Genomic DNA, 12,345 nt, shown 5'->3' on the forward strand with positions numbered 1-12,345 from the left:
CATGTAGGAGGCAACTGATCAATGACTCTCTTTCATTATTGATGCTTCTATCTCTCACCCTCTCCCTTCCTCTCTCTGAACAAAACCATTTTTTTTAAGTACATTCAGACAAACTGATAAGTAATAGCCTATCCATATTAGAGAAAAGTACTTTATCTGGAGGGAGGATAGAAGATATTTTCTCCTTAAATTACTACAACATTGCTAGATTCTACACTACAATAGCTTGGCCTAGCTATCCCCTAGCAGATATATTCATGAGGCATAAAAGCAAAACAATATATATGTTCGAGAGGTCAAACTGAGCATCTATTAAATTGACAAAAGAGGTTTAAATCGAAGAGCATATTAGATCAGCATGAGTTATACCCTTTTACAAAATATTTATAGCTTTTTTTCTCCAATTATAAGAATAATGTTCAATTTTGAAATCCAAAAGAATAATTTACATTTGCCAGTACTCACAGAATGCTAACCTATAAACAGTGTTTAATTTCCTTTTACTCTCCATTTTATCCACATGCCACACATCTTCCACAAAATGACAGGTATACAAGATATGCTGTCTTCTACCTATTACTCCATAAGCATGTTCACGCTTCCATACTCTTCAAAGCATGATGAATGCCTACATTATTGTGTACCATTTATTTATAGGATATAACCAATCCCCCATTGCTGAATATTTAGGTGGGTTCTCATTTTTCTGCTAGTGTAATATAGTATTGGGAGCCACTTTATACAGAGGCCTGGGTGTATGATTATTTCAAATTCTCAAAGTGGAATGAGCAGATCAAGTATAATCATTAAAGCCTTTTTACACATTCACAATTTGATTTCTAGAACCATTATAACAATTTACTTATATTCTAACGATACTGTAAGAATGTCTAATTCACTATATTCTTGATAATACTGGGTTGAATAAACTTTGTTAAACTGAACAGTCAAAATAACTTGTTTTAAATTTGAATTTCTCTGATTAGCAACACTTTTTCAGTCTGTTGACCATTTGCAGTTTGTGTAAAGAGTTTGTTTGTATTCTTTGCCCCATTTTTTTCTACTGGGGAGCTGAACTGCATAGGTTATTTTGTCCCAAATTAACAAAGAACCCTCACCAGATATATTTAACATGTGCTGAAGTTTACCAACTTTGAAAAAAAAAAGGGGGGGAGGGGGCAAAATATAACCTATCTAGACAACCATTAACAACTAAATAACTAAAGGTGATAGAGGTCTCCAAATTAGTCTTTGGACGCAAAAAGATAATTTATTAACATTCTTGTCCTTCTGCTCATTCCATGTTGTCTTATTTCAACATGGAAATCTGACCAAATCAAGTCTGCACAGTAATTTCATAACTTTAAAAGCAAAAACTTAAGAATGGACGTTAAGGGCCTTTTAATGAAGAAATCCATTAGGCTTACTCTCAAACTAGAAGGGAGTGGTGATTTACAAAGTCAAGAAGATTCTGCATGAGCCTCAGAAACTATAAAGTTTTTCCCCAAAAATATATAGCTTAATCCTGTTTATGTCTAAAATACGTAAATAATAGAAATGTGTCTGGAAAGGCAACACAGCAGGCTGTTAATGACAGTTACCTTTGGAAAACGGAACTATCCACTTTTACCAGTTCATAGGAATCATCCAGATGAACTTTTAAGGGATTCCTGTGCCCAGACCTCACCCTCTAAGAGTCTGACTTCAGTATACAGAATTGTTGTTCTGTATACTTATTATTTGGGTAATTTTAAAAACTATTAAGTACCTAGGAAAAAGTATTTCTAGACAAGATAATCAAATTATTTTACAGCAGACTAAATAAATACAAGGTGAGCCCTAACCGGTTTGGCTCAGTGGATAGAGCATCGGCCTGAGGACTGAAGGGTCCCAGGTTCGATTCCAGTCAAGGGCATGTACCTTGGTTGCGGGCACATCCCCAGTAGGGGGTGTGCAGGAGGCAGCTGATGGATGTTTCTCTTTCATCGATGTTTCTAACTCACTATCCCTCTCCCTTCCTCTCTGTAAAAAAAATCAATAAAATATATTTTTAAAAAATTTTTAATAAATAAATACAAGGTGAACCATATCTTCAGAGAAAAGGAAACCACACTCCAAATTTTGATAGCAATCACCTCACACTCTGTCAATAACATGGGCTAAATGAAGGGTATGCCATCCTCTCTAAACCTAACCAAACTACAACTTAGAAGACAAGCTAATAGTCATGTGAGGTGGCCAAAATGCAAACAGAAAGCGATGGTCACAGAAACACTGACAGTCTAGGTTCACTCCTACCAGACACCTTTAAATCTCAGGGAAAATAACCAGAGTTCAATCTGAAGTTAGAATTTTGCATTCATTGGTTGATTCTTGTATGTGCCCTGACCAGGGGATCCAATGCTCAAACTTGGCATATCAGATGACACTCTAACCAACTAAACTACTCAGCCAGGGCTGAAGTCAGAATTACTGAAACACTTTTACCAACTTCTTCAGTTAGCAACCGTTACTGACAAACAAGGCATCAGTGATAACAATGAGAAAGTGAGGCTTCAGATCTCATACAAATTTTGCCTTGCCTTTAACCCATGCAGTTAAGTTTATAAGACCAGTGCCCCGGTGCACAGATTCGTGCACATTGGAAGGAAATTAATTAGAAGGTGGCTGGTGAGGCAGGACTGGGTGAGAAAAGCCAGACACGCCCTGGAGCCAACCTCCCACAGTCCCTCCCTGGCCGGCCACACCTGGGGAGGAGCCGCAGCTCAAAGGTTGCCTGTGGAGTGAGTGGGGTCCCTCCGGCAGATGGAGTCCCTCAGCCTGGCCTGCGGACCCGGCTCTCCAACATCCCCTGAGGGGTCCCAGATTGTGAGAAGGTTGTTCCTGGGTGACACACCCCGGAATTCAGCTCCCTCCTCTCTGGTTCCAGGTGCGTCACCCGAGAACTGCCACTGCCAAGTCACCACACCTCGGCAGCTCCTGCGTTGAGCATCTGCCCCCTGATGGTCAGTGCGCATCATAGCTACTGGCCGGATGGTCGCTTAGCCTTTTATACATATAGACTGCAAAAACATAGAAAATTCAGAGGGATATAGAACTCCAGCTAACATTACCATGAGAACAAATGAGATCTTCTGAAGAGGAGAAAACACTAGTATTCCCCAAGCCTCATTACCCAAGACTATTTCAGATGATCCTATACTTGACCCTAATGCTTTCTAGACAAGCAGTTTGCATAGATGCAGGCAAAGCCAGGTTCTATATTTTGAGGGCTCAAGAAAGTAAGCTGGAACTCAGCAAGAGTTTGTTTTCATTTTAGTCACTTATTACCACACTGGCAAGGAAACAGTTTCATAATGCTTGCAGAACTGCTCTCTGAAGGAAAGAGAAGTGCTATTTCTAAAACAGATTACAACAACTAACCACATATGGATTTATGATTTTAGTTGCTAAAATCAACTCCTTCATCTTCTCTCCCACTTACCTAAAGGTATGAAGTCAAACATCTAAAGTGAGAAGTTTTCTCTTATCTCTCTACTCCCAGGCAACAGGCAGCTAAAGATTGAAGGTACAGTCAGGCCAGGGACCCAGAGATAAAATTCAGAGTACTGTTTGTGAAATGTTTTATATACAACTTGCCAGGATGCCTGGGACCCAGGGATAAAATTCAGAGTACTGTTTGTGAAATGTTTTATAATACAACTTGCCAGGATATACATGTGAATAACCTAGAGGTAAAATTTGTCATCCTCTCTCTCATAGGAGACAGCAATAAGATGATCTGATTTAAATTTTGGAAAGCAGACAAAAATGTTAAGTTCCTGGGAGAAACATATTCTCTGTTGAAAATTTTAAATTTCAAATCGGAGGTTCTAAATCCTGGCTGCGCCAACAAAATCACTTTCAGAGACTTTTGAAGCTATGGATGTCAGGGCCCAAGGGCCCAACCAGACTAAAGTATCACTAGGGAAGGGCCTCACACATCCCTGTTTCTATAAAAGGTCTTCAGGAAATTCTAATGCAGAGCCAGAGCTGAGAACTAACTGCCAAAAACTACTGTCAAGACATATTCCAAAAGGGCCAAGACCACTAAATAAATGGCTTAAATCCAGAAATCAGGATCCCAGAATCAACAAGAGATTTGAGAATTTATTCCAGTGTCTTAGTTATTCCACATTTCCCTAATAGAAAATTCTCTACCAAGCATATCTCAGTCTCTTTCCCCCATTCCAAAATAATGGCCATAAATTTTCCATTAAATAATTTGGCATCAACAACATTTTTAGCTCTAGTGCTGACAAGTGGCACAGCCTAGAGGTCAGATCAGCCAGGAAGTTTCTGCTGCTGATTCATGCTGTAAACACAAGCAAGTTGCTTAGCCATCGTCCAGAGTGGTTGACAAGCACTTCCGGAGAGGCAATATGTGGCTTTACTACAGAATCAACTGACAACAAATTGAATCCAGCTCAAATTACTAATTTTGACTGAAAGGAGAGAGGTAGTATCAGGAATGGTATATGTACCAGTAAGTTGCCTGCTTGCTAAGTGAATTTATACAAACTGTATTTATAAATATTACCTAGGACTTCTTAAGAATTCACTTGGACAAATCACTCTAACCCCTCTAAGCCTCTGTTTTCTTGTCTGCAAAATAGGGTGAATCCTCTACCCTCCCTCCTCACAGGGTCATGAGGATTAAGAGAAAACTTCTGGCCCGGTTGGTGTGGCTCAGTGGTTAAGCATTGACCTATGAACCAAGTCACGGTAGTTTGATTCCCAGTCAGGGCACATGGCAGGGGTTGTGGCTCGATCCCCAATGTGGGGGCATGCAAGAGGCAGCCAATTGATGATGCTCTCTCATCATTAATCTCTCTCTCTCTCTCCCCCCCCCTTCCTCTCTCAAAAATCGATAAAAATATATTTAAAAAAGGAGAAAACTGTGAAATGCCTACCACAGTGCTTGGCACATGGTTGCTATTATTATTTGAAGGCTTATTATTAATAAATCTAAATCGTTCCAGTCAAGAGTACCCACTAAACAAAGCCATATACACCAAGGACTCCAGCCAACAGGCCCAGAAATTCTTATAGCTTCTCTGGCTGGTGTTTTATTGAAGGCTTCAAGTCACCTCAATTTTCAAAGCCATCGAAACCTCCAGGTCCATTTGCAACTCAGAGGCATTCTTCAAGGCAGATTAACCACTAGTAACCTGGCTTCCGTTACTGGAATAAGAGGAAGAGTGCAGGACAGTGCTTCATATCACCAACCTCAAAATAACTGCTTCATAATGCCTGACCTTCCCTTAACCTCCGCTGCAGTACCATTCCTTGCCCAGGGAGATGGGGCAAGAGCCCAGTTCCGGGCTAGGGTCCACTGTTTGCCCATAAACTGCCTAGCCTCTCTTTACTTTGCTTTTTCTAAATGACTTTTCCCAACCTCTGGGATTCCTTGGATATTCACCATTAAACATTCTTAGAACTGCATCTTAATCCTACCAGAACACAGCTGTTGGAATATAGCCAAGAAAGGGAATGTTATGTAAAATATTTGAAGCAATTAGCCAACACAAAGAAACTGTGGTATGCCACTCCAACCAGAAAGATCAAATAAATCTCGGTGGCCAGTTTACCTATTTCCTGTGTGCATGAAGGACAAACTTAAGCCAGCCCCAGGAACAAAGACTCAAGTATATTAATCATGTAGCTTGGAAGCAAATGCCCATTTATGACACACATGTTTTAGGGAATAGAAATCAGAGGTTATTTCTTCACATGAGGTAGGGAAAGGAGAAAGGAAAATAAAATATTTATAAATTGACAAACTTTTTTTTTTTAACATTTTATTGATTTTTTTACAGAGAGGAGAGGAGAGGGATAGAGAGTTAGAAACATCGATGAGAGAGAAGCATCGATCAACTGCCTCCTGCACACCCCATACTGGGGATGTGCCCGCAACCAAGGTACATGCCCTTGACCGAAATCGAACCTGGGACCCTTGAGTGCTATATATTTGGCTCTATCCACTGAGCCAAACAGGTTAGGGCGACAAACTTATTTTTTTAATATATTTTTATTGATTTCAGAGAGGAAGGGAGAGGGAGAGACAGAAACATTAATGATGAGAATCATTTATCAGCTGCCTCCTGCATGCCCCACATTGGGGATTGAGCCCACAACCCGGGCATATGCCCTGAGCAGGAATTGAACCTGTGACTTACTGGTTCATAGGTCGATGCTCAACCAGAGCCACAGTGGCTGTGCTAGAAATTAAAAAACTCTTTAAAAAAATAAGGCAATTTATGTCTTTTCAACTTACCCTTCCTGTTCTTCAACTCAGCACTCTGAAACTCAAGAGGTTCTTTCAACTATTTCCAGCACCATCAAGTACATCAAAAGTCGAGTCAGCTTTTCTGAAACTTGTGTATGGAATTATGCTGAATTGGAGGCTACCTTTTGTTCCAGCAACCATCCAGAAGTCACTGTGGAAAAGGTCCTAAATGCTACCTGTTGTGGCAGCACTGGTCTTAGCTTACTGTTCTGAAGGCAGCATATGCTACCCTTCACTTCAACCTTAAAAATTTATTCCTAAATGCAGGCAATGTGGGTTATGGATGAAGACCTGTGTAGTTAGCTACAAATCTTCCTTTTTGCTAAAGGAAAATACATAGCAGTAGTCTGAAAAGTAGGCACTGGTAAAGGCAACTATAGCCAAGCTTTCAACACATTAAACAAAAACTAATGATACCAGAGGGCACACTTGTGTATTTCGTATAACCTACGAAAGTCTTTTACATGAGTTTTTACTTTCTTTCTCAGAAGCTTTCAAGTAGGAAGATAAACAATGCCCTGGCTGGTTTGGCTCAGTGGATAGAGTGTCGGCCTGCCGACTAAAGGGTCCTGGGTTCGATTCCGGTCAAGGGCACATGCCTGGGTTTTGGGCTAGATCCCCAGTGGTGGGCTTGCAGAAGGCAGCCAATCAATGATTCTCTCTCATCATTGATGTTTCTCTCTCCCTCCCTCTCCCTACCCCTCTGAAATCAATAAAAATATATTTTTTTAAAAGAAGATGAACAAGTATTTTAAGAGTGCTTCATAGTATTTTTTTTTTAAAAAGAAAGAAATCACTTTAGTAAAAATGAACCCAACAATTAATATTTATTCTATACAAGTATGAAAAGTTGCTGACAAATATTTGCTTTGGTCACACTGCAACAGAATTCTATATGATCCTGAAGCCTAATCAGCATTAGTTCTACTAATCAACATATTCAAAGTCAGAAACAATATGAGTAAAATGCCTTAAAATACCTCAGTTTAACTGTTTTATTTTGTTTGGGTTGTTGCAAACTTTCACTACTGCCTCACTAAAGAATAAACATTAAGGCATTTATTACTGCTGTCTCACTTATGTTAATGGCTTGAAAAGGAGCCCCTGAAAAATTAGTTGAGAATTCAGATAGCTAGAGAATCAAAATCTTTAACTTTATATCTGGGAATAGTGTGCAAAAGTAAAGTTATCACCTACACTGAGAAATATTCAGACCACTCTAAACCAGTTCCCAACACTGGCCAGAACTGGCTACCCTCTTATCTCTAAAGACATCTGTGATAAAGCTATACAGGTGCAAAACCCCAGTATTAATCTACGTAATACTGCCTGACGTGGCCTGAGAGTCTCTCTAATCCCTGATTAGATATTTAAAGCATATTTATTATCTTGTCAACTGGATTCCACCTGAGTTCCCTAAGCAGTCCTAGAAGCCCTCAGAACCCCAGGTAAGCAAGTTTACTAGATCCAGCAGGTAAACTCAAGTCAGCCTTACAGTTGTTTTTTCTTTCAGAGTCAGCCTTACAGTTTTTTAATCTTAAAAAGTTGTAAACAACTGCACTCAAAATGTTTCCCTCTCTGACACAGTTTCCCACTGAAAACATCTTCCTCTCACTAATATAATCACAATACAAAAGAGCAGAGATTACAACTCCAGACCTGCCAACTCCTAACTAAACTCTGGCCTCTCAACTTTTTCCTTCTTCAGATGAAAATTCCACTTGTTGGACTGGTTAGTGACTGGAGTCTCCACAACAGAGGTAAAAGCCTAGCCCAGTACCTGCTACCTGGTAAGCTCTAGATAAATGGTAGCTATTATCATCACCATGGTCATAATTTAACATTGAGAGGCATGACTACAGAAATGACAAAATCTTCCCTGTAAAAGCACACAACTAGAGCCTTACAAAGGGAAACAGGCATGATGTGTATTTGGTGCATATCAGCTGCCACGTACTTTCCTAAACCCTTGCTTCATTGGTTTTCTAAGTTAATTTATTTAATTCTCATCATCTCCATCCTTACCGGTAAGGAAAGTCAGACACTCACTCAAGGTCTAGCAAACCTAAAAAGACAGAACCCGGAGCCGGTGCTCTGAAACACTGCTCCACACAAAACAGAGCCTTCCACGGACGAGTCCTCCTCCACAGAGAGGGGTGGCTCTGGAGCCAGGTTATTAAACCTAAGATTTGAGTTTGAAAAGTCTTTGGGCCCCACCCTCTCCTGTTTAAATTTGAACACTATCCAAAGCTAATTCAACATTAAAGACTAGAACAACTTCGTGCTTTTAAGAGCGTGAACTGATGAGTCAGACAACTAGGTATGAAGGCCTGCTGTGAGGCACATACTAGCGAGGCGACCTTAGCTTTCCCGACCTCAGTTTCCCCATCTGCAAAATGGGAGTAAGAACAGCACCTACTTCACGAGCTGTTACGAGTCTTTAATGACAGAATTCGCGTAAAGCACGCGGTTCTGGGCTCATTAAGAGTTCACTGTAAGTGATGGAAACCCGGGAAGTGAAGTGGGGGGAGGTGGGATTTAGGGACCAGAGAAAGCGGAGCGTGTCCCTGGGTGTGACCCAGCTGACCAGAGAGCCAGGACCCGCCCCGCGCCCCCGCCAGGGTAGCCCGCGCTCACCGCTCTTGGGTTTAGACTCGCCGGCCGGCCCCGCGGACGCGGAGCGGGGCGGCTGTTGCCCTTTGCTGCTGCCCGAAGAGGCGGAGCTGCTGGGGCCGCTGTTCTTGTCCATGTCGGAGGCGGTGGCGGCGGCGTTGGGGGAGCTCTGCGGCATCAACGGGGGCCTCGGCGGCGGCGGCGGTCGGAGCGGAGCGGGCGCGGCAGGGACCCAGGCTCATGGCGTTCGGGGCCGGCGGGGGTCGGCGGCGGCAGCGGTTCTCGGCCTTCATGGCGACATTTTTCCCTGTTTCCTTACTCGGCTTCTCAAACTGGGAGGAGAAGCGGCGGGCGGGGCTGTGGAGCCCGGCGGCGGCAGTGACCGAGACGGCGGAGGAGGCCGGGGCTCGGAGGTCCGGGCCGGGCCTGGCGGGGCGGAGGCTGCGGGGAACAGGGAGGCGAGGGAGGGTGCGCAAGCCCCGCCGGCCGGCCGGATACGCTCTCCCGCCGCGGGGCAGGGGAGAGGGCTGGCTGTCTTGGTGTCGGGGACCGGTGTCTCCGACACAGCGACCGACACTCGCCCCTGGGCCGAGGCCGAGCTGCTCCTGGAATGGCGACGAGTCGCCAAACAGCATCTCGAAGAACCCGGATGGAGTATATATATAGTGGAGATGTGGCATGGTGCACTCTGGGAAATGCAGTTTTCAGCCTCCATCCGGGTTCAATGATTTTCCACCTCCGCTCACACAGTTGAGAGCATACAGGATGATGGAATTTGTAGTCCAGTTTTTAGTATTAGCACGCTAATAATGTTGCATTACTAGTATGTAATAATAATATACACTACTACTTAAAAGCCCACCCAAACATTGGAATACCTGTGTAATTCCTTTACTGATTTATTAATTTATACTTATACTAGAATTAATATCAATTTATTCATGGCTTATCCTAGCTCTTAGTAATAACCATAATAGCAACAATAATGGCAAAATCTTACATTTAATATAACTTTACAGCACTTCCTCATGTAAACTTTATTTCATTGTTAATAAGTCATTTATTAATGTAATTCATTGTTAACATTTCAGTTCATTAATAATAGTTGTCATTCAGTGCAATGCTGTGCAGTTTATATAGATTATCACACTCCTCACAATAACTCAAATTTAAAGATGAGGGAATGGGTTAAAAAAGCTTAGATCAATGCCCGGCCCATGTTGCCCAGTGATTGAGAGTTGACCTATGAACCAGAAGGTCATGATTTGGTTCCTGATCAAGGCACATGCCCGGGATTTCGGGCTTGATCCCCAGGGTGGGTGTGCAGAAGGGAGCAGATCAATCATTCTCTCTCATCATTGATGTTTCTATTTGTCTTCCCCTCTCCTTTCCTCTCTGAAATCAATAAAAATATATTTAAAAATAAAAAATAGTTTAGTGGCCCTAACTGGTTTGGCTCAGTGGATAGAGCGTCGGCCTGTGGACTGAAGGGTCCCAGGTTCGATTCTGGTCAAGGGCATGTACCTTGGTTGCGGACACATCCCCAGTAGGGGGTGTGCAGGAGGCAGATGATCGATGTTTCTAACTCACTATCCCTCTCCCTTCCTCTCTGTAAAAAATCAATAAAATATATTTTAAAAAATAGTTTAGTGGGAAGCATGTTGTCTTTATTGCTCAGAGTTGCCTATGTTAACTTGAAAAGGCCTACAAAAATAAGCAAAAGCATCCCATCCCAGGAGTTCCACAAGAATCCTGGTGAAACTGGATGGCAGCCAGCTCATAAAAATTCATTTGGATAAAGTACTACAGAACAATATGGAAGACGAGATCGAAACTTTTTCTGGTATCTGTAAGAAGCTCACAGACAAGGATGTTAATTTTGAATTCCCAGAGTTCCAGTTGGAAACAAAAATGACTAAATACAATATCATTCACATGAAGAAAAGAAAAGAAAAAAGAAACTACAATGGAAGATTGTGATAAGGGCTATAATAAAGTTAACACCAAATGCTGACCAGGGCAGAAGCTCCAAGGAGAAAAGTACAAACAGTTGAGAGGAATAAAAGAGGACTTCCCAGAGGTGGTGTCACTTGAGCTGAGCATAGAAGGTTGAGTGGAATTTCAGCAGTCAAATATGAACAAATAAATAGGTAGGCAAAATCCTCGGATTCCTGTAATTGGGCCTTTTTTGGCTTCTTATTAACCATCACATTATATAAAACATTAATGAGTATATATAAGCCAATCAGTTTCTTAAAACTATCAGTTTTAACTGGGACAAATAAAAGTAGATTCTAATCTTAGGTATTTTTTAATATTTTTATTGATTTCAGAGAGGAAGGGAGAGGGAGAGAGAGAGAGAAACATCAATGATGAGAGAGAATCACTGATTGGACGTCTCCTGCACGCCCCCCACTGGGGATTGAGCCCACAACCCAGGCATGTGCCCTTGACTGGAATCAAACCTGGGACCTTTCAAGTCCGAAGGCCGATGCTCTATCCACTGAGCCAAACCGGTCAGGGCTAATCTTATATTTTTTTTTTTTTAAATATATTTTATTGATTTTTTTACAGAGAGGAAGGGAGCGGGACAGAGAGTCAGAAACATCGATGAGAGAGAAACATCGATCAGCTGCCTCCTGCACACCCCCCACTGGGGATGTGCCAGCAACCAAGGTACATGCCCCTGACTGGAATCAAACCTGGGACCCTTCAAGTCCGCAGGCCGATGCTCTATCCACTGAGCCAAACCGGTCAGGGCTAATCTTATATTTTTAAATTTCCTTAATATGCCCTCCACCAGTCCTTATCTTGGTTCACCTTTTCCACTTTTTTTTTTTTTTTTTGCCCCCACAGATTATATTGAAATGAGAGAATACCTACATAATGTTGGTCTGGAAACTTAATTTGATATTTAGAAGAAACATCCTCAAATCCTGAGGTCCATTCTCATGTATGACTACATTTGGAAGATATACTAAGATTCCTTGATGAATTTTTATATTTCCTTTAAGAAATATATGAGAACTCTGATTACATGGATGAATCATTCCATCTATCACACATAAAGATAAAAGAGAAGGGACGAGAAATCCCAGTGCAGTTCTTCCAAAACAAAGTGGTCGGTGTCCATCTGTCAGGCTACATTATACCAGAAAAACAATTTTTCATTTCCAAAATAGTTTCGTAGGGTCCTTGTGAAATATTTGCAGGAAACATGCACTTAAAAAGAGAATCAAACCGCCCCCATCTTCTTTTGGGCAAGATGGACTCTACCCTTTCCATAAAAAGAAAAGAATGGGAAAATCTGGGTTTGAAGTGAAATACCTATGCTATGCCAGCTGGAGCTAGACATGTAGCTGTGGCCCAGCAGGAGAGGAAGTGTGAATGGTGATTTGTTCTGA

The 12,345-nt window shown here is 41.8% G+C and overlaps 1 protein-coding gene across 2 annotated transcripts in view; it reads right to left on the reverse strand.

Moving 5' to 3' along the window:
• The window catches only part of RNF10 (ring finger protein 10), a 38,718-nt gene extending 29,514 nt beyond the window's left edge, over positions 1 to 9,204 (reverse strand). Inside the window, exon 1 of one of the 2 annotated variants that reach the window (XM_008142784.3) lies at positions 8,966 to 9,202. In XM_008142784.3, the coding sequence (XP_008141006.2) occupies positions 8,966 to 9,119 (154 nt within the window). In that variant the 5' untranslated portion in view covers positions 9,120 to 9,202. Of the gene's footprint in view, positions 1 to 8,965 lie in introns of both variants that reach the window. The other variant, XM_054712824.1, reaches the window with a different exon arrangement.
• Between the last annotated feature and the right edge of the window lie 3,141 nt (positions 9,205 to 12,345).

This window comes from Eptesicus fuscus, chromosome 23 (genome assembly GCF_027574615.1).
Source record: "Eptesicus fuscus isolate TK198812 chromosome 23, DD_ASM_mEF_20220401, whole genome shotgun sequence".
Taxonomy (NCBI): Eukaryota; Metazoa; Chordata; class Mammalia; order Chiroptera; family Vespertilionidae; genus Eptesicus; species Eptesicus fuscus.